Source organism: Hydractinia symbiolongicarpus, chromosome 5 (genome assembly GCF_029227915.1).
Source record: "Hydractinia symbiolongicarpus strain clone_291-10 chromosome 5, HSymV2.1, whole genome shotgun sequence".
In the NCBI taxonomy this organism is placed as follows: Eukaryota; Metazoa; Cnidaria; class Hydrozoa; order Anthoathecata; family Hydractiniidae; genus Hydractinia; species Hydractinia symbiolongicarpus.
Genome location: NC_079879.1, coordinates 19,732,501 through 19,755,762, shown reverse-complemented (window position 1 = coordinate 19,755,762; position 23,262 = coordinate 19,732,501). Strand labels below are relative to the sequence as shown.

The 23,262-nt window shown below is 33.5% G+C and overlaps 3 protein-coding genes across 3 annotated transcripts; 1 reads left to right on the top strand and 2 right to left on the bottom strand.

The window, feature by feature from the left end:
- Positions 1 to 564: 564 nt before the first annotated feature.
- Positions 565 to 3,785, bottom strand: LOC130645185 (flagellar attachment zone protein 1-like). The gene is made up of 6 exons (XM_057451080.1): positions 3,391 to 3,785; positions 2,449 to 3,192; positions 1,971 to 2,186; positions 1,661 to 1,876; positions 1,125 to 1,242; positions 565 to 999 (listed from the first exon to the last, which is right to left on the bottom strand). Exons 1-6 carry the CDS (start codon positions 3,688 to 3,690, stop codon positions 797 to 799), a joined length of 1,797 nt encoding a protein of 598 aa, XP_057307063.1. The 5' UTR covers positions 3,691 to 3,785; the 3' UTR covers positions 565 to 796.
- A 2,712-nt stretch (positions 3,786 to 6,497) lies between these two features.
- On the bottom strand, positions 6,498 to 14,021 carry LOC130645183 (flagellar attachment zone protein 1-like). Its single transcript, XM_057451078.1, has 8 exons — positions 13,896 to 14,021; positions 13,102 to 13,301; positions 11,661 to 11,993; positions 10,347 to 11,090; positions 8,981 to 9,196; positions 8,478 to 8,693; positions 7,774 to 7,891; positions 6,498 to 7,230 (listed from the first exon to the last, which is right to left on the bottom strand). The coding sequence occupies exons 2-8, from the start codon at positions 13,276 to 13,278 to the stop codon at positions 7,028 to 7,030; spliced, it is 2,007 nt and encodes a 668-aa protein (XP_057307061.1). The 5' UTR covers positions 13,279 to 13,301; positions 13,896 to 14,021; the 3' UTR covers positions 6,498 to 7,027.
- A 4,597-nt stretch (positions 14,022 to 18,618) lies between these two features.
- On the top strand, positions 18,619 to 22,874 carry LOC130646292 (putative ammonium transporter 3). The gene is made up of 5 exons (XM_057452467.1): positions 18,619 to 19,463; positions 20,500 to 20,950; positions 21,153 to 21,283; positions 22,068 to 22,307; positions 22,575 to 22,874. Exons 1-5 carry the CDS (start codon positions 19,286 to 19,288, stop codon positions 22,856 to 22,858), a joined length of 1,284 nt encoding a protein of 427 aa, XP_057308450.1. The 5' UTR covers positions 18,619 to 19,285; the 3' UTR covers positions 22,859 to 22,874.
- The last annotated feature ends 388 nt before the right edge of the window (positions 22,875 to 23,262 follow it).

Genomic DNA, 23,262 nt, shown 5'->3' with positions numbered 1-23,262 from the left:
CTGTGGGCAAATGTCCGCTATACGAGGTAGTACGGTACATTTATGTGTGATAACCGCGATAGACACATGGTTATTTTAGAAGGTGATAAAGAACTGAGGAATAAAGATGCTTAAGATAATTTTTTGGAGATTAAGAATTTGTTATACGATGTCGGTTATTGACAGGTAAACCCTATGGGTATATTTTCGTAGAATCTAACGTATTTTCCCACTACATGAGGTATTCTTTACGTTTGTTTTGTGAGAATGCGTCCTGTCTGATATTTGAAGAAGAGTATAAAAACACTCGACATAAATGTTCTTACGAGGTGTTAAATGGTCCTATCTCACCAGTCGTTGTAGGGTGTGGCAAAGTTTTAAAGATTGTTAGAAATCAAGTACTACTTGGCAACTCTTTCTTTCATCGCTGCTTTTTATCGAGCCTACCGAGCATTTCCAAAATATTCTTGCAAAAGTTAGTCCTTGAGAAAATTAAGGTACTTGTTTGTACTTTTAATCTGGGATTTATTTTTTATGGCAGGTATGTGTTGCGTTAGACATACGTAATAAAAAAACAAATTCATGTCTAAATTATTATTTAATTTTACAAAATTTTATCTCAAGATAATAAACAAGATAATTCTATCTAATTTTTAAGAAACTTTTGATATTTTTATGTTGATACAGATCTTTGTTGACAAGCGGTGTTGACAAGCGGTGCGTAAGACACAAAATATATTCAAAACGATACACATCTTTTTTAAAGTGTTATATAAGGCAAGAATTATTTAGGTCCATTTGGACAAATACGAATTTATCATCTTTTTTCATCAGAACTTGCACTCGGTATCTCAGTTTCTTTCATGACTTGATCCAACATTGTTCCGAATTCATCGGAATCGATAACATTGTCTTTGTTTTGATCAAACTTTTGAAAATCGTCTGCAATCTTCTCAAACTTCTCTTTTAAATGCGTTGGCACGCGTTTCATGAATTTATCAAATTCTCCACGTGACAAACCTGCCAGGAAAAAAGCAAGAAGATTCATTAGAACGTTGTTTGTTTACTTCCTTATTGAAATGTTGGCGTATTAAATATTAAAGAAGCCATCTTGACAATGTTATTTTACAAATAAATTATCTTACCTTGATCATTATCCATCATTTCTATGTCTGCTGCTATCTTCTCCAACAGAGAACGATCCATTGCTCGCATTTTTTCATTCAGCTGTGCAAAAATCATCTCTTGCAGTTTTTGAAATCCCTACAAGAATAACAATCTGAATTTAAATTTTACATCAACTCCTAATTAAAGTCGGTTCATCTCGGTGGAATAACATTTTGCAGTTAATGTGACCAGAATTAATATATGATAAGGAAGTGACCCGTGATTTGCATGTCGTGGACTCACATAGTTACTCACGCAAGGGAACTAATATATAAGATTTTGTGAAGATTTGACTTTTTCTTTCTAAGTGACATCATTTACACTTGTTTTCAAGTATCCAAGTACACAATTACATAGTTTGTCAATATTTCGCAAATGTTTGTCTTCGGGAATAGGCAAAGAGTCTACCACAGCGGAAAGTTTACAACCTTGCTGCAGATTATGTAAAAATCAATTGCTGCCAAGAATCTTTCTCTAAAAGGCGTAAAAAAGACGCCATACTTATACTACATACCGTTAATTGTTCCTGCATCCCATCTCTAATCCGTGCAAGTTTTTCATTTTCTTTCAGCAATTTCTCGTAGATCTCACGGAATTTATCTGCTTGTTCTTTTAGTTCAGTGACAGTTAATGTTAATGTTTTGTTGTTCTCAATAAACTTAGTGTTTTCATCTTGTAACACCTTATTATTCTCTGCGAATTTTTCATTTTCACCAGTTATTTTCTCAACCTAAACAAAAGAGGTTGCCACGTGTTTTAAACTTATTGGGAATACAGAAGATATGTCTAAAAATAAGGCGATCGAGTTAATTCTAGAAATGTACCTCTTTCTTAAGGTTTTCGTTGTTTTCAGCAAACTTTTTATTCTCTTCTGCCATTCTATCAATTTCTGCTTTCAATCGTGAAATCTCATCAGCTAGATTTTTATTGTTTTCCGCCATTTTTTCATTCTCTGCACCCATTTTAGAAACTTCTTGTTCCAATTTTTCGTTGTTGGCTTTGAACTTATTGTTTTCTTCGGTAAATTTATTCACTTCTCCCTGAAAAAAGCGAGCAATTATTGTCAATATCTTTTCCACTTTGGCTCAAACAATTCGATAGAATTTCCCGCTATTTCTTGCTGATTTTAAAATAACTTAGAGGCAGAACTTCCCGAATTTTTCTATTTTTGTTTACTAAAATGGAACATCCCTTCAATACAAAAGCAGATAATTCTACACGCTCTATGTCAGTAAAAGATATATAACATGTAAAAAATGTACTAATTTCTACTTTTATTTAATGTAAAAAAAGAATGCTTACAGTTAACTGTCCAACTTGTTCTTCCAACTTCTTGTTGTTTTCAGAGAACTTGTTGTTTTCTTCAGTCATTTTATTAACTTCACCTTCCAGTTTATTTACATTTTCTTCTAATTTTTTGTTATTTGCTTCATACTCTTTGTTTAACTCTCCCATTTTGGAAACTTCTCCTTCCAACATGCCAACTTGTTCCTCTAGTTTTTTATTGTTTTCTGAAAACTTGTTATTTTCTTCTGCCATTTTATTGATCTCGCCACCCAATCTATTTACCTCAGCTTCCAGCTTCAAGTTGTTTTCTTCGAATTTTTTATTCTCTTGTTCTAACTTTTTGTTGTTTTCTTCAAACTTTTTATTTTCTCCTTCCAATTTGTTTACTGAAGCTTCCAAACGGTTGTTATTTTCTTCAAATTTTTTGTTTTCTTCTTCCAGCTTTTTGTTGTTAGCCTCAAATTTGTTGTTTTCATCCTCCAACTTATTAACAGAGGCTTCCAGTCGATTATTGTTCTCCTCAAACTTTTTGTTTTCTTCTTCCAATTTTTTATTGTTAGCTGAAAATCTATCATTCTCAGCAGACATTCGATTCACTTCTCCATTCAGACGTGCAATTTCATCTTTTGATTTGTTGTTATCTGCAGTACCTTGTTGAAGTTGTTGAGTCATGTTTTCAATTTTAGATGCTTGTGTTTCAAAGTCTGCAGTAACCATCAAATTGATCTGACCTGTGCAACCACCCAACATATTGGCACTCTATAGCAGAAACAAAACCGCTTGATTAGCTGCAACCAAAATGAAGTGTTTCGAAAATATAATTTTTCGCACGACAAATACTAAGGTCCAGTTTAAGATCGTAAGAGTCCAACTAAATAGCTGATATATTTGGACGGTTTACCCTTGGTTTGATAGAAAAGAACAAATTGATCAAAATGATAGTTGAGAAAATGGTACCTTAGGCGTCGGCTTGCCACGCTGACAATCATCAAACGTAACAAAAGAATAACCCATAAAGACGTCTTTTTTGATTGAATTTTTATCCCAAATAGACAACGCTATGGCATCCATTCCAGAGTCGACGTCAAACGTGAAAGTTTCATTCCAGTCGGGGTTAAGATCACCGTCAAGATGTTTTGTTTTGTGTGCAACAGTACCAAGCTCCAGCATGCAATAAGGATCACTTTTACTGAACGTGTCCTTATTCTGCAGATTGCGTCCATTCAAGACTTCAACCTTTAGTTTTCCAGATCCCATTATTTATTATATTGAACTTAAAAGACAAATAATTATCATGCAACACAAACTACTAAAGCTTATAGATTTGCTTCAAGCGTCCTTTACTTTTGTTACTCGCTCGTAAGTAAACTTTTACCAATTTTTATGTTTAGAAAACAACGAAATCAAAATAATTATTTACATAAAAGTTGTGTGTGAAAATAAAAGAAGACGAAAAAGTAAACAAAGGCAAAAAATATATGAAGTAAATAACAGAAAAACAAAATTAATAAAACTTGTACAAGAACAAAATCTTGCTGCGAGTATTTTTGTCTTACTTTTCTTGACGTGACACGATTTCAAAACTTCGCGCAATGTCTCTTAGTCTGCACTTCTTTCTTTTTTGACACGCAAAAATTAAAACTGCAAACTATACACAAGCACAAAATATTGCGCACAAATCTTTTTCGTAAAAGATATCATACGATTTCATAGATGCATCAAAAAATGTTTTAATCTTTCTAAACAATATTTTTATCAGTTGGTGTGTGCAGGACGAAACCAATAGCAATCTATTAAAAATATCATTTATTTCTAATGAGATTAGTAACAACACATAAGTACAAAAATAAAGCTTTTGTTACGTGCATGGGAAACACGGTGTTGTTAACTTGACATAATAATTTTATATATGGTCATAAGAAAAAAGCTTGGAGTATTATTATTATTACTATTAAATATTTATATCGGTTATTAAAACCTAAGTTCAAGATACAAAAACTGCTATCAAAATTTGTACTGGTTCTGCCAACAGTTCGGTTTGCGAAATATAAGAAAATAAAAATAAACTTATTGACTTTATAGAGAGCCTTACCTTTTTTAGGGTAAAAATGGGATTTAGGTATTAAAACAAATTGGAGTAGTATAATAGCTTTGCTTAAACACGCTTTCACTATTTTTGACAACATTCTACAAGCAAAATAAAAAGATGAAACTAAACCTTTCAAACTTCACCGCTTCCGAGATTCCTTGTAAAGCGATATGATATACATCAAAGTTATTTTGTCTTTCTTGTTTATAGATTAGTCTTCAAATTTTCTACAAGATTGCAACATCTTTCAGCTAACTTTATTCAACGCAATTCAATGTTTGTGAATCACCACAGGCGTGTTATACGACACCTAAATTTAGTATATACTTATACTTAACACAACAACTAATTCCAACTCTCTATGGAAACAAAATAATAAAAATAGATTAATTTTATTAAAACTGTCTTTAGGTCTCGTTAAGTTAAATGACGATTATATGCAGTAGTGTAATTGAGATTAATGGAGCAAATGATGTTGACTGTCTAGCTGTACAAAATTCGTCTTGTATTTCCCGCGTTTTAATTTTCCCGCAATAACATATGAACGTATTTCGCGCTAAGTTGAATCTTCTCGCAAATAGCACAGAAGAAATGGTAAAATTCTAGGTTTTAGTGCGAATTCTTTTATGTAAGCTGTAGCATTATATTTTTGGGTGTGTTGAATTGTGCACGTGATTTCTGTAATAAATTTTGCGTAATTCGCACGAACGAACTAGGTAAATTGCAACTTAATTAAAATTTCTGCCACATATAAAAAAAGCTTGCATTGAACTTCTCTAATCCACTCGTAGACGCTGTGTTCTGATTCTTCATCTTGCTCATGTGACAAATTTTGCGTGATGTCATTGGAATAAAAAAGGCAATGCGATTCCACCCGCTCACATGTCATATAACTTATACGTTTGTTTATTTACATCGAGAACAAACATGACTGTCCCATGGTGACTATTTTCAGGCATTAAAGGACGGGTAAAAGAACGTTTTGCTCAGAATAGACTTAGGATTTGAAATGGGCTAACTTCTACGAATTTCGGGGTGCTCGCAGGCTTGAAGTAGATTATTTCGTAGTTCGGAAGCTCTAGAGAATGCGACAAGCACATTTAAAACGCCGCCTGTCTGTTCTATTTTTGTGCAAAAGCAGCTATTTGGCAGACTGCTGGCTGCGGAGCATTTACTGTGAGGATTTTGTCCATATATAAAAAATGTCGAAGAAACTGCTTTCGTTTTAATAATGTTGTTGCTTTTCAGTGAATATCAATACAAATCTTCAATCGCGTCCGCATTGAGTTGATAGCTAGTCTTAAGATTGAGGTTGTGTCCTCCTCAAACAAAGAAAGAATGTGTTATGTTTGAGAGGATTGCGATAGCTAAGCACTTATTTGAGTTTCGCAAAAACACGTAGTAAAACTGTAGAAACTCACATTTTTCTTTTTCACCTTTTGCATTACAACTACAAAAGGCTGTCTTCTCGTGTAAACACCCTGTCTGAAGTGTCGATACGTTAATTCTTTATATAACAGTGGCTTTTAAATGGATGCGAAGATGTACAATAACGAATTTCCTGACTTATAGTATTTTTAACAAACAGTTAAAAATAAGGTGTGAAAAACGATATTGAAAGCTATTCTTTTAGCTCTTGATCAATCCATTTTGTCGTTTCTTACGCCTTTTCGCTTTCTACGGCCGGGACAAAATTTTGAAAAATCACAAAATTAGCACAAAAGTATCCATGGCGACATATTTTGTCCAGGACAGTTTCAATTAAATTTTTAAACGTCAAAGTGGATTTACGTTCAGTATTCAACAATTAAGTTGTTTCTCTAAAGGTAAATTTTACTTTATCCGACATTTGAGCAACAAGACTGCTAAATTGCGTGTGGGTTTAAATTATGGTTTTTAGAATGTAATCAGCGTTTCTATGACGACACTGCTGCACGAATAAGGGTTCGTTAAACGAGGAATAAACAAGACAAAATTGTGAAGATAAATAAATTTGTGAAAAATATTCTTATATCTAAATTCAAAGAACAAAATATAGCTACTATACATATCTTTTACCACCAACCGAAATTATTAATTTGAAAATTGTAAATACGAAAAATAAATTTAATTTTAAAATTTTGCATAAAATAACATAGAAAAAATAACTATTAAATTATTAAAAATAATTATAAAATTATGACATCACAGCGCACAAAACTACCTAAAGAGATGAAAGAACGTAATGAATGTATATCTTATTTCCAAAATAACTTCTCTTTTAAAGGTAATAACAAACAAACAAACAAACAAACAAACAAACAAACGAAAAACAAGCAACAAAGATGAACATGTAATTATACCGTATGACCACATTGTAAATTTAAACAAACTAGATGTAATAAAAAAGTGCAAAGTTGATGAAATCTTCAAATCTTCAGAAAGGGATAGCCATGACTTAAAACTTAATAGCAGCTTTTACAACGTCAAGACATTATCAGACATTTGTAAATAATGGATATCTCTTCATCTTTCTTCATCTGAACTTGCACTCGGTATCTCTGTTTCTTTCATGACTTGATCCAACATTGTTCCGAATTCATCGGAATCGATAACATTGTCTTTGTTCGTATCAAATTTTTGAAAATCGTCTGCAATCTTCTCAAACTTCTCTTTTAAATGCGTTGGTACGCGTTTCATGAATTTACCGAATTCGTCGCGCGACAAACCTAAAATATAAGTATTCTCTAACCAACTAACCTTAAAATGTGGTAAAAACATTCTCCTAAATGAACGCTTCTGATCATCATTTGTGACGAGCTTTACTGGTACCTTCAGAAATTTCGGAAAATGTTGCCATTCGCAAAATTAGGCACTATGGAACCACGTAGCCAAAGAAAAAATATTATTTTTCGAGAGGAAAACGTTGTTTGCCTAATTCACTTTTCTGAAAATAATTTTTGCGGTTCAAGGAGGATAAAACAGCGCGTTTTACGGTATAATAATATTCGAGGAACGTTTGCGGATTTTTTTTGCAGGAAAAGCAAAATTCAACTTAAAATTATTCTACGTTTATTTTGTTTGTCAAATAGTCGTCTATTTTACTCAAAGAAAAAAACAAACATTCTACGGGTTTGTTTTTCAATTTTTCAAGCATGTAATACGTTGCGATTTATCAATAAAAAATTTGCCTTTTGAAAGCAAATTAATTCCGCAAAAATTAATATCATTAAGATGGCCGTTTCATGCGCAACCTGAACTGATTGTTTTACCTTGATCATCATCCATCATTTCTATGTCTGCTGCTATCTTTTCCAACAGAGAACGATCCATTGCTCGCATTTTTTCATTCAGCTGTGCAAAAATCATCTCTTGCAGTTTTTGAAATCCCTACAAGAATAACATCAGTGCAAAAATAAATACATAAAACAACTGATTACACAAAGGTAAAAAAGGTAAAGAAAAATACTTTCGCTTTTTTGGAGAAAAGAACGGATATTTATCCTTAGTGTTTCGACATAAGTCATACGCCACGTAATGAGAGTATTACCAGTACCTCTTCACATCTATATTAATTATATTTTTTGAAGCATACTTTTCAGAACATAAAAACATAAAATTTCCAGCCTTCTTATTATGAACAAAAATAACGTGTGACAAAATAAAAGTTAAGCTGATAAGCTACCACCATGTTTGGCCCTGAAGATCAGAAGGTTTTGCAAATGGACTCTTTAGATCATCTAAAATATGTGATTTTTATTTAATTGTTGGCTGTGATAATTAAAGAAAAAACATAATGTTCTTTGATATTTTTCAAAATTACTTTGGAGATTTTATTTCTAGGGGAAAGAAATATGCTACCAATGACAGGGGCGTGGCCTGGGGGACCAAATGGATTGACCCCATGGGCAGTCAAATAAACATTAAATAATGACCAAAGTGACATGTGGCGTAACTAAAGTAGACAGAAGCATACCGTTAATTGTTCCTGCAGTCCATCCCTAATCTTCGCAAGTTTTTCATTTTCTTTCAGCAATTTCTCGTAGATCTCACGGAATTTATCTGCTTGTTCTTTCAGTTCAGTGACAGTTAATGTTAATGTTTTGTTGTTCTCAATAAACTTAGTGTTTTCATCTTGTAACACCTTATTATTCTCTGCGAATTTCTCATTTTCGCCGGTTATTTTCTCAACCTAAAGATAAAATATCTTAGTTAGGACTGCTTGTCATTTCTAAACATATAATATATACATATTTTTTCTAACTGATACCATCACATTTAGAAGGTAAAATCAAGATAGGTAGGTAGTTAGCTGTTTGTTTTATGATTTTCCTGTAAAAATACCTGATGTCTAACTCATATTCACTGGCTATGAAGAATGTTTTACCATCATGCTTTGGATGCGAAACGACTTGTTAACTTTTGAACTTTAAAAACGTCCACGAAGGTTATTTAAGGAGTGGCCATAAAATATATTACCTCTTTCTTAAGGTTTTCGTTGTTCTCAGCAAACTTCTTATTCTCTTCTGCCATTCTATCAATTTCTGCTTTCAATCGTGCGATCTCATCAGCTAGATTTTTATTGTTTTCTGCCATCTTTTCATTCTCTGCACCCATTTTAGAAACCTCTTGTTCCAATTTCTCGTTGTTGGCTTTGAACTTGTTGTTTTCTTCGGCAAATTTATTCACTTCTCCCTAAGTTTAAAAAAGACAATTAAACATGTGTGACAAGGAGTTTTTTATCACAACAATCAGTGTCTGCAATCCAAAACATTTCAGTTCCACTATGTCGATCTGCAAAATAATCAAATAGAAATAATAATCAAATGTAAACGTTAATTTAGGTGACTGGTTTTTGCTGAATGCTGACCTGAGCTGAGATTTATACGCATTATAATTAATATTTTAATATAACTATTAAGTCCATAATTGCTGTCAACTTTTGAACTGCTATAGCCATTTTCAATTATTGTAAAGTTACATCAAATTTTTTAATAGCTACATCGAATTCGCAAAACAGAATGAAGAATGCGTGAGGGGATAACGCATTTGTTGCTATTTAGAAAAACTACGTTTTAATTAGCCCTACCACAAACGAAATGAAATTGAAAAAAATTTTAAGTAAGAACTAAGCATAATAGCACAGATTGGATGGGGACAGAAACTCTGATGACATAAACAACTGACGATTTCGAAATTAGTTAGCACCATTATTATACAATTCCAATTTTACCCAATGCATTTTGGAAACTAAAATAACTTGTACACCGAATATTCGATAAATAAGCCAGATTTTTTAATTTAAATAAACCAAAAATATGATATATGTAACCAAGTCAAATGTTCAACAAAAACAAACGGATCCAGTTATGGATATTTGTGAATTTAAAATAAACTAGAATGTTCGATAATTTTGTCAACGGCTCTTAAATGAAATATAGAACACCAGACGATATAGTCGTTGAAACACTTGAAAATGCAGAAAGGAAGAAATGTTAATGTTACAACAGAATTTTTAATAACTATATCAAATTTCCAAAACAGAATCTAGAATGTGAGAGGGAATAACACATTTGTTGCCTTTTTTTTAAATCTTCAATGTTGAATTTACAAGTATCAACTTATACGCAAAGATTTGCAAATGTACTATCATTGCATTGTATATTCAAGAAAAACGTCACATTTTTGGGGATTAGCACAACCATAGAACTTTGCTAAAAAAATTTTTCTACTACAAGGATTAGGTATTTATTAACTAAATTATCAAAGCCTTATTTTTCAAATTGAACAAGTTCTAAGCAGGGCTTTTTATCAGTCAAAATTGATGGTGGACAAAAATGCTTACAGTTAACTGTCCAACTTGTTCTTCCAACTTCTTGTTGTTTTCAGAGAACTTGTTGTTTTCTTCAGTCATTTTATTAACTTCACCTTCCAGTTTATTTACATTTTCTTCTAATTTTTTGTTATTTGCTTCATACTCTTTGTTTAACTCTCCCATTTTGGAAACTTCTCCTTCCAACATGCCAACTTGTTCCTCTAGTTTTTTATTGTTTTCTGAAAACTTGTTATTTTCTTCTGCCATTTTATTGATCTCGCCACCCAATCTATTTACTTCAGCTTCCAGTTTCAAGTTGTTTTCTTCGAATTTTTTATTCTCTTGTTCTAACTTTTTGTTGTTTTCTTCAAACTTTTTATTTTCCCCTTCCAATTTGTTTACTGAAGCTTCCAAACGGTTGTTACTTTCTTCAAATTTTTTGTTTTCTTCTTCCAGCTTTTTGTTGTTAGCCTCAAATTTGTTGTTTTCATCCTCCAACTTATTAACAGACGCTTCCAGTCGATTATTGTTCTCCTCAAACTTTTTGTTTTCTTCTTCCAATTTTTTGTTGTTAGCTGAAAATCTATCATTCTCAGCAGACATTCGATTCACTTCTCCATTCAGACGTGCAATTTCATCTTTTGATTTGTTGTTATCTGCAGTACCTTGTTGAAGTTGTTGAGTCATGTTTTCAATTTTAGATGCTTGTGTTTCAAAGTCTGCAGTGAGTATCAAATTGATCTGACCTGAGCAACCACCCAGCATGTTAGCAGTCTATGTAAAGACGGTATAAATTAACTAATTTAACAGGCGCAAAAAATAGGATGGATGGTAAAGTTATTCAAAAGATCATTCAATTTTTATATTTCGCCCTACATGCATCAAAATAAATATGATAAAAGTACAATATATTTTAGGACTGTTTTTGTTGTTCCTTCCATCGTTACTAGTTTTCTTCTCTTTTGAACCATTGTGAATCTACTCAAACAATATACACAAATAATTTAACATACACATCTAAGTGCTTTTTTCAGCAAACAGGCCCCAGGAACAGGGTTGTTAAACAAATAAATAACCATTTTGAAAATTGCATGCCCGGAGCAAATTAGGTACATTACGCAATCACGTAACATGGTCAACGTGATTGATCACGTTAGCGCATATTTACAAAATGCTGTGATAAATATAGTATGCAAAGACAATTAAGGTGGGATTGTTGAAAGCTGTTGTGAAATTCCATGGTTGTCTAACACTTTATTAATTTCTGCCCTATATACAATATGTCGTCATTCTGAAACTGTTAGAACTATTTTGAAACATGAATCTTGTATAAATTTGATTTACCTTAGGAGTAGGTTGGCCTCTTTGAATATTGTTAAAAGTGACGTAAGAATATCCCATGAATACATCTTTCTTGATAGAGTTTTTATCCCAAATGGATAAAGAGACAACATCCATACCAGGTTGGACATCGAAGGTAAAACTTTCATTCCAATCAGGGTTTAAATTACTGCTAACATGTTTTGTTTTGTGCTTTGTTGATCCAAGTTCTAACATACAGTAGGGATCACTAGTCTGAAATGTTTCCTTATTTTGTAATTTGCGGCCATTGACAACTTGAATCTTCAACTTTCCAGAACCCATGTTTGAAGCTGACTTTTCTTTCTCTGCTGAAAGCTAAAAATCATTAAAAGCAGTTTAGAAATTTGACAATTTATTAATTACTAAAAGGAAGAAAGAGATTGTTCTGTAATTAAAAATTGCTATTTATTCTATTCAAAAACATAATTAATAACTTCATCAACCTATTAACACCATCAACTAAAACTCTGTGTACACACAAGTCAAAAATGTCAGGCTGTGCAATTGTTTACATTAAAAATAACAAGATTTTAAAATAGCCGATTCATGCAAAATAAAAATTAAACTTTTCCTATTGCACAAAAAAGAAGATTTTCTTGTTATAAAACAGTACTCTTTGACAGCTTTCATATAAATAACTGCAAATTGATTATAGTATTTTTAAAGACATTTATTTTCCTGTTAACACTTTAATATAAAAAGATGATTCATTCATAATCAAAAAATTTGATTTTCAACACTTTCTTGGCACTATGAGATTATGTTTTTGCAAAAATGGTTCAATAATTTTAATGACAATTTCCATGACCACGAAATGCAGTAAAAAAGTTGTATAATTGAATACAATCTGCATTTCAGAGCTTATTTCAAAAAAATTGAAGTGATTGAATCCCTTTAAAAAATTCTTAAAATATTAATGTGATATACAGACTGTAAAAATAATAAATATGGTTCGAAACTATAATAATTTTTATCGACAAATAAAAATTAAAAGAGAAAGATTTATATCAAATTAGTCAGACAAAAAAGTTATTGCTAAGCACTTTGCACAGAAAAATGCTGTCTATATCTGCAAAGTTATTGCTGTTGGTTTTCCACACACTTTTATAAGAATCCTAGTTGTTAAGGGCTCGAAATTGAATCAAAAATTTACTGTCCGGAGCTTCCTCTCTTAATAAACAAAAATAAGCTTAGTTAAAAAGAAAGTGTTTTGAATAGGTTTTAGGTCTTACATTGTTTATTAACTATCACAAATTTCCAAGTAGAGACTGTTATACGTGTTAGTAGCTTCATTAATTTTAATGCAGAGCATAATATTACTCCTTAATTTTATATTCTCTATTCCCTCTGCAAAGACACACAAAAGAAAATCCTTTTTTTTAATTTTTATAGCATTAGAGCTGACACAGTATCATCACCTTACCCTTTCTGGAAGAAGTGCAGAAGCAGATGTTTCCTGTGTGGGCTGCACAGAATCTGCCTGTACTTTTGCTTGGTTTTGTGTTTCTTTGTTCTCTTCTTGTACCTCTTCAGTTGTTTCTATTGTTTCAATTTCTTTGTCTGTACCTTTTGAAAGACTTAGAAGGGTTGTCTTCTTCATTCCCAAAACATGACTTTCATGATCTAAATTGCATATGAAACTATGAAACACAATTTCTCACACTGGTTTGAAAGAATTATTTTTCTATACAAGTATATAGATTTTTTAGCAAGGGGCGATGTTTTATCCATCTAATATATGTGGCACCGTAGATTAGTGGTTATAGCTCTCGTACTCTATGCAGGAGACTGGGGTTCGATTCCTCTTGACGGTGATTTAACGTAGGCGAGTGAATGTTACTAGGGAAACTGGAGAGATGGCACACTGTGTGGGCCGTTGGATGTTACCGGGAGTTGTCTAGTAGAGCGCAGGCCCTACTAATTGGGTCTGCGTAGCTCAAAATGAGCAGTAAATATTCTAGAACTCCCAATCTAAGCTATGGCCCCACCTGGAAATAATAGACAGGGTATATCCCTCCATATTTGTGAGGTTAGCATGTAAAATATGCATATCTCTCTCTCACATTACTAAAAGATTTGGAAGTGATTTACCTTCAACCTTTAGCAAGCTAAGCTAATTTCCCATATATATTTATCCACAACAAATAAATTAGATTATGTTTATATCACAACTAGTTGAAGCAATTAACTGACACAGCAGAGCAAATAAATTCTTACCGTAAGATAAATTACACAAATATAAAATTGGTGTTCGTCACTGTCTGGTTATACCAAACTTTTATGCTTACTACGCACTGGTGTAAAAAAAAAAAACATGATTTGAAACCTGGTTTGCGCGTAGTACGTTACGTATATGTAATATATGAAAATGATGACAGATACATATGTAATATGTATATACCATGCTTTTTTATATAAGAAACTTAATGTTTTCTTAGGCTTACTTTTAACAGCAAATTCTTAACCTCGTCCCTAGGACTTGTTTTAGGCCGTGAAAATCTTTTTTAAAGTTAAGAAGAATGTTTCTCATAAAAAATGTATATATGGCTTAGGCGCAAAAAACCCTATGAACAAGATTTATATAACTTCCTCTTCTGCGTAACTTTTGGTAATGCAAGTACCACAATTAATACATGTACATATAACTTGATTGATTTAGAAAAAACTTCTACTTGGTTATCTACTAACAAACAAGGTGCAAATGAGAAGCATGAATTTCAGAATCAAATGGACCGGCAAATCCGTCCGAAGCAAGTGGGATAACATTTCGATGAAGTTTGTCGATCGTTGTTGTTGTCGTTCGACAGTTGTTTCTAGGAGAAAACTATTCTGCAAGCGCAACAGCCGTTCAAGTAGACAATCTCCTGAGATATCAATTCTATATTCATGCTGAACAAAGCGAAAAGGATTGATTCACACTTTTATAGTTTTTGGCATGGCTTGGACGGGGGGGCAAAAATGTTTTTATGGTCTTTTTTTAAAAAATACGGATGTCCGTAAAAAGATTCTACATGTATGTAGCATATTCATCCACCAAAGCTTGTCTATATATGCACGCGCAGATGTACGCAAGCAAAATACGAGAAGGTGGTACCAGGTTTTGAGACATGTTTTTTATCTGGGAACCACACACCCCTTCCGTTTTGTGTTTTGTTTTGTTTTTATAGTGTCAAAAAATATTACTAAAATTTTTTTTCAAAATTTTATACTTTTTTGCTAATATGCACATTGATAGAAAAAAGGATAAATACTGTAAATTACCAACCTGATCTGAAGATTATTTTCTTCCCAACGGCCCTGCGTTTTCAGTAAAAGGTGCTGGGGTCGAGTCCGGTAAATAACAGAATTAGTGCGCCCTGGCCAAGAAAAGCCCCATTCTGCCTACTTTTATTTCAATGCCGTAATGCTTTGAATATAATAGAATATGCCCGGGCCTTTTATTAAATTTTTTGAGATGGGGGCGTTTAAAAAAGGGGCGTGTAATAAATTTTTTACATTTCGTCTCTTTTGCAGTTTTTAAGGATACCTATAATATATATCTTCACAACAGAAAATAAAAGATATTCACATGTTTTGAGAATGAACTTGAAAAGCGAAAAGCTAAATTTCCAACCTTAAAAGCTATGACTTAGGAAAAATACAAGTAAGTACTTTTACTATCGCCTTGCATAAACTCCCCTTATGAGGGAGGGGCGTCTCTTCGAGGGGGCGTCTATTCGAGGGGGGCGTTTATTCCTAAAATGACTGTAAAGGAGGGGCGCCTATTCGAGGGGGCGTTTAATAGAAGGGGGCGTTTAATAGAAGCAGTACGGTAAGTACATACCCCTGACCGAATAACCGCCCTTAGACCAAAATGGGGCGGTTACTTTTTACACATCAGAGAATAAGCGCTTCTTAACGAAAATTTAAAACACAGTTGTTTTAGTCGTTAACCCGTGGATAAATCCACGGGGTCGCCCGTCCTTTATATATCGTGTCTCTGTAACAGTACGCGCCTTTCGCGGACAGACAGACAGACGAAGGCTATTAATAAAGAGACTAGTCGATGGCCCGTGGATAAATCTACGAATTCGCTCGTCCTTTATATAATGCATTTCGCGTGTATCGCTACATGAGGTACCATTTTGCGCAGGGACAGAAATAATACCGCCATTAATATAGAGACTAGTCGTTAACCCGTGGAGAAATCCACGAGGTCGCACTTCCTTATTGATATTGCATTTCGTGTTTTCGTTACAGGACACGTCTTTCGCGGACAAACAGAGAGAGACGGCTATTATTAAAGAGACTAGTCGTCAACCTGTGAAAAAATTCACAAGGTCGCCCCTCCTTTACATATCGCATTTCGTGTTTCCAAAACAGATAGACAAACAGACAGACGACGGGTATTGTTATAGAGGTAATTGTTTTTAAAGAAGTAATTACGTTATTATTAATAAACGTAATGTTTTTTGTTTTTTTAGTTTCATTTCTTTACCTTTATTCCTTTTATGCTTTTACTCACATAAATATTTTTTTCGGACATTTACGCGCCAATTGCACCAAAACATAAGCAGACGCCTAATGAAGTTTTCCCCGATTACTTTTCGGAATATTCTAACTCACACGGCGAAAATGTGATGTTTATTTCCATTTCGCGTTCTTGCCACGATTTTTATTAAGTTTGAGAAAACTTGTCGTATTTGGAATTAGATGCCACGCTATGGCCAAATAAAATTTTTTAAACATGTAGCACCACTACCAAATGACGTCAAAATTTGGTTAGATCAATAAGGCGCGATCGTACGTTTTATTATTCCAAATACTTAGCAAGTAAAAAAGCCCGGGTAATGGAGCATGGCGATTATCTGCATTATTTTAAAAATAGTAAGTGTATATGTCTTGATTTCTATTTATTTGCGTTGTGATTTTTTTTGTGTATTTATTTTATCGCTTTATAGCTTTGAATTAAATATCTGTGGTGGGTTTATTGAACCAAATTCAGAAAGTGTTAGAAAAATCACGTGTTCCTTTTTCCACCAAACAGGGTATCTTCGGCGATGTTTTGATACAGCTTTTATGAGCGATTTTTATGGATAATTTTGAGGAAGCCAACGTATTAAGTTCTGGAAACTCATTTCGAGGTTAAAAGGAGCATTATAGTTCCTAACAAAAAACTTTAATTTTTTCCTGCTAACCCTGATGTTTGTCCTAAGGGGAAACTATTTTTTTTTATATTACCTCATACAACTTTGGCGATCATTGTTTTTTATTTGCAGACCTTCCTAAAGTGAATACTTGACGGACAAATCCTGTAGAGAGCCTCGCTTTACATTCTTTATAAATTTCATGTTTTTTTTGCAGGCTTCTACAGGCTATTTATTTTTATTACAGATTTTTTATTTTTATTATTTATCAACTGTTAGGGCGTTGTTTGAATAGCCAAAATAAAGCTATTCACTGACTAGAAATAAAAATAACTACTATTTTAAATAAAAATACAAAAAAAAAAAAAAAAGACAGTTAATCTCTGGTTTATAGGGAAGGAGTTCAAATCCGTGGGCGAAAACGAAGTAAGAAAACAAACGTGTCCACTTTCGAGAGATCGCGTTGTGTTCTTCTTTATAGAGCTGTCCATCTTTTTGGCGAATGTCTGTATTATTGAAGTTTTACTACAAAGTCTTGCTAAACTACTGGGCTACGAAGTTGCGGGTTGCCTCCTTCTGCCTCTTCCGCCCCTTCACCTGGAGTTTTTACAGACCAGCTTCTTGAAGTTTTAGATGAGTTGTGGAGTAACGTAATGTTTTGATTTTGAATTGAAAACAATGCACGTGCGCACGTAATTCATAACAACGACATTGAGTGAAAGCCTACTCTTAAACAGAAAAGATAATAGTTGAAAAACACAATTCCAGTGCATTTTCATTCTTGTATTAGCCTATGTCGTGTTTTTTTTCTTGACTGTCAAGGTAAGTGCGTACTGTGTATACTCTATTATTGCTAACTCAGAAATATCTTCGATAATCCCGCCTCTCCGATAATCCCGCATGCTGGATTGATGTAATTTTTACCAATTCTTCACAACTATTTTGAATGCATGTTAAAATTTTAGTTGATGCGAAAGTTGCGTTTTTTTTTTGCAAGGAAGAGATTGTTGAAAATAAAACTGTCAACTTTCAATGTTTTAAAAAATAATCCCTCCTTTCTAATATTTCTCCCTCTCTTAATATCCCGTCTTTTTTCAAATGGTAAAACGCTAAATACGGTAGATGGAAGTTTGTATACACTTGCAACTTATTTATGTAGAAGCAGTGTTCCTATACGACAACACATTATCGTCTGAGTTAAAAATTAGAAATTAGAGTTAAAGGGAATCTAAAAACATACACCAAGTATTTTCCTTATTGAAAACAACAAAACAAAAAACTATCAAACAATATCAAAACAAAACCACAATAGAAAACCAGCTGTATTCAAGAAAGTTTTTTCCAAGATTAACATCACGGATATCTCTCTCTCTTTTTTGAAATTGCTATATTTATTCTTGCCAAGCATGCGAGGTTTGCAGTTAGAGCATTCCAATATTTAAATCAGACAGGTGTCTCACAGAGAAAAATTTTGGTCATTTTCAGGTTTTTCATGACACATATTAAATTTTTTGTTAGCAAAAAATAGTAGACGTTCAATGTAATGGTGAAGCTGTGGCATGTACTAAGGAAACTCATTTTGTATGTTAGTCTTGGTTTTCATAAAATATTCTAGTATTTTTGACAATTTTCACTACTTGTCATGCTTTTTATTTTTTTGTTACATTTTAAGACGTTTCGTCAGTTCATGTATGTGTGGTTACACGAAAAAAGCAACTGCCGCAACCCAGTTGGAGATATTAAGAGAGTTAACAATATCATTCATCCAGAAAAGGGAAAAATCTAAAAAAGGTTACCGTCATTGCTTTTATGTTATCCGAATAGATTTTTAAACGATTTATAGTAATTAATGACCCTTTTTTATATAGAAATAAAAGGAACACTTAGAAGAAAGACTTTTTAAATTTGGTAAGACAAAAAAGTGGCATATGACTCCCTATCCCTACCTTTAATCTTCGCAGTCCTTAGGCCGGTAGCTGAAGCGAAAGTGCTTCGCTTATAGATTGTTAGGTTAGGTAAGGAGCGTAGTAATTTCGCTCCTCGGATTTTCTAACACGTCTGCTTTACAAAATAATCCACGTCCGGGCACACAATAAAATTGGCCACACTGGCGTCAGCAGGTATTAACACATTTTGTATAAATCTAACCAAACAAATTAAGATTCCAAAGTCCGCTGTGAACAAGTTCAAGTCGCGTGTATCTAGTATAGAAATGACGTACATAATTACACGTGGTGATGAAGTCTCAATAAATTTTGTAGATGTTTGTAGCTTTATGTCCTTAAAAAACTGAAGTCTATTTAAACCCTGTACCTTATTGGGAGTCGAACTCTTTTGCGTGCGAATTGTCATTAATTTGACAAAAAATAAGGACAAAAGAAGAAGAAGGAGAAAAGTCATATTGGTTAACCCTAGTGAAATAATACATAATTTAGATATGTCTTTTTGCACCTAGAAAAATCAAAGTTAATACATAGTAAAATGCTAAGTGAAGAACTTCTTTTAAATTGTTCTAAAGTCACTAATATCACAACAGAACATCTCATGGAGCTGGTAAAAGAAAATCAAAACAATGACGATGCAAGCGATGCTACCTGGATTTTAACAAGTGCTTTCATCATCTTCACGATGCAGAGCGGATTTGGCTTGCTCGAAGCAGGTAAAATTGCAGTTTTGTAAGCGTGTTAATAATGATATATTTACAACCTTGTCCCAAGGGCATTCTGTATCCATGTTCGTCTCGCCGTTCCGGTTATAGAAAAGAGACAACAGGCGCTGGGAACGAGGTTGAGACATTTAGTGACATTTCAGTAACACCTTAGCGTGTTTTGCAGTATTGAATTTAGATAAGATTTTTGTTTTAAATTCATGTCCACGCTTTAGAGTTGGCAGTGTATTAGATTACATTCTTTTTCCTTTATAAGAATATGCTTTATAAGAATATCAGGCTGGGATATCAAGTTAAAAACAATAAGTCTCCTGTTTAGAACAATAGAGAAAAAAGATTAGTGACCAGCCTGGCTGGAAGTTGGTATTCTTATAAAACAAAGCGTGTATACAAAGAAATAATCATTCTTTTTCTGGAACTGTAAACTGTCAGTGGAGGCGAATAAGAAAATTACAGAATCGAAAAGCAGAGTTTTTCCAGGTATTTACTGAAAAAATGTAACTTCCTTGCGAAAGAAAGGTCTCTCATTTTATGAAAACAAAAACCTGATTGTAGATGCCGAGCTATTGATGAGGTGGAAATTAGTTTGTGTTGTTTTTGTTTGTTGTGAATTGATGTTTGGACGAATAAGATCAACGTAAGCAGACATTGTAAACTGTCGGCTAGTATATGATTAAAATAGGTAAATAATAATATAAATATGGAAAAAATTAAAATCACTGTGCTTGAAAAGCAGCTATAGAATGATATTAATTTTTAAATAATGAAATTCCTACTGTCAAAGAGTTATCTGTTTTAATCGTGTGGCGAGGCAATATCCATCAACGATACACTCTGAAAAAGATTTTTTTTATGATAAGATTTATATGTTAATATAATCTCTAACTCCGTTCCTATGGTATTTTGCCTTTAATGGGAATCTAGGAGGCAGCAAAAATTCGTAATTGAGTGCCTCATAATAAGGAATATAAGCAATAGAGCCTGGTATATAAATGAAGAATTTTATAACATCTTTTTTTTTATTTAGGCACCGTATCAAGTAAAAATGAAACGAATATTATGGTCAAAAACGCACTTGATGTTATATTTGGCGCATTGGGTTATTGGGTGTGCGGGTTTGCATTCAGTTTTGGAGACGATAAAAATTACGCCAATGGGTTTTCCGGCTTTGGTAATTTTTTCGTTGACGTCACAAATGAAGATTTTGGTCATTTATTTTCAAAGTATTTTTTTCAACTCTCTTTCGCTACGACAGCCACTACAATTGTATCGGGAGCAATGGCCGAACGCACTAACTTAAAAGCGTATATGTTTTTTTCTCTTGTTAATTTCTTATCCTATGTGTTTCCTGCACACTGGATATGGGATAAAAATGGTTTTCTTAAAAAACGTGATGTTGTTGATGTGGCAGGATGCGGACCAGTACATATCGTTGGAGGGTCATCAGCTCTTATTGCTACAATCATGTTGAAACCAAGGTAACAGTTTTTTTTATTTTTCTTCGCAAAACCCTATTTTAAGGGTGGCAAACACTGATTTAATTATATAAAAAAGTAGTGTCGAGGAATACAATAAGAAAACAAAATCACCTTTCGAAACTTAAGATATCGTTAACTTTCAGTGCAAACGTTTCGTTGTGAGGAAGTGGAAATAACTTTTCTCTTTTCTCTTTGTCTACAGGCAAGGCATTTTTGATAAAAATGCTGTGAAAGCAAACATGGCGTCGCCAACAAATGTGATGCTTGGTACATTTATGTTGTGGTGGGGATGGCTTGGTTTTAATTGCGGCTCCACATTCGGTGTTAGCGGAGGTATCAGATTCTTTAACTTGGATAGAATTTAAGATCTGCATAACCATGTATTTTTGTTGAAGGAACAAAATATAAACATTAAATATTTATGCTAACCTGTTGGCAAATTTAAGCATTCATGCCTATCTTTTATTTGGCTGGTTCATTTCAATCTGTACTGAAAATCAACATCAACCAACCTCGTCCCCAGGGCATCTTGTATCTTTTCTGACTCCGGGACGGCGATACGACATGTTCGTATCGCCGTCCCGGGGTCAGAAAAGATACAAGATGCCCTGGGGACGAGGTTGAACATCAACATTATTTGTTTCTCCACAAATTTAAAAAAAGTACGCTAAGTATCAATCTGTTCTTACATTATTTGACGGTTAATATATCGTACCTTCAAATATCGTTTTTTTTTTGGATAAAAGAAATTTAATATCGGGAAAATAGGTTAAATAAGAACACGTGTTTACAATATATATCTGTTTATCTCTTTCTCCCTATTCACTATCATAACTGTCATCAAAATCGTCCCTCTTCTTCTGCCCAAGTCCTCTCCGTCGTCGATGTCTTTACGACATTACAAGAAGAATAGAAAATATTTAATACACGCTTCACAAATATTACATCAAAAAGTTTAGGTGGAAAGGGTTAAAATTTAAGGAACGGGTTGACGTTAGTATACACTTTTCAATTTATGAGTCACCTTAGGAAATCATGCTAAAAATTATGTCTGCTCCCTATTTTAGACCATAAAAAGGAATTATATATTTCTAAAACTGATTTCCACAACATGCAGGTAAATGGAAGCTGGCTTCCAGGACGGCTGTTATAACGGTAAATGGTTCGGTTGGTGGAGGGTTATGGTCTATTATTTATTGCTATTGTCTGACAAAACGTTACAACAAGAAGCTGGACGTTTCAATATTCACAAGCAGTATTCTTGGAGGGCTGGTATCAATCACAGCCATATGCGGAGTGTGTAGACCCTGGGAAGCGCTTTGCATCGGTTTTGTTGGAGGTATGATCACGTGTTACGGTGAGTGGAATAATCAAGTTTTCTCATCATGGAAATAAAAACTTTACAACAATAACGACAGCAACAATAACTTTTAACGACAAGTAGCGGCATCGACGGTTATAGCAGCAGCAACAACAAAGCAATTGACGATAACAGTGTTAATAAAAACGACATCACTAACGACACCGAGAACCGATAATCCATTCTGACGTTAAATTTGATCTGGTCAAATCTCGTTGCTACCAATACAAGAAAGTATAACTTTTTTCTTTCTAATTTTTGCAGGATCAGTTGCAGTAGAGGCTTTGAAAATTGATGATCCAGTTACATGTATTCCTATACATTTGTTTTGTGGCACCTGGGGCCTGCTAGCAGTTGGGTTATTTGCGAACAAAGACACCATTGGTGGATTATCAGCCAACGACGGTGTACTAAAGGGTGGAAAAATCAATTTTTTGGGTTATCAATGCCTGACTATAGTATGTGTCGCTGCCTGGTCATGCATAGCTACTTCGATTCAGGTTAGTAAGGATTTTACAATCATTTTTGCGAATTTTATTTCATTTTGAATAGCGCCGCCCTGCATTTGTAGATGGAAAAACTATTAGAAATTCAGCGCCTATTAAAAGAGGCGGCAGCTATTAAAATGGGTGGCAGCTAGTAGAAGAGACGGCTGTTAGTAGGAGTGGCGACTACTGGTAGAAGGTGGTTTTAAAAGTGGAAGGGTAAATATAGGTTCACTATGGCTGGAGATGTCTTAGATAATGAAGTTTAAGATCTCCAGATTGGCTATGACGCTATTTAAATTCTAAAGTTAGTATATCTCCAGTGAGGGGATTACTAATTTCAGTATAATTTCTATAGAGGAAAATACTGTATCTAAATGGAAAAAACAGTAGATTTTCGGAGCTATTAATGATAGCTATTAATTTCGAAGCTGTTAATGAAAAAATTGTGTTCTTCCCCCTCCCCG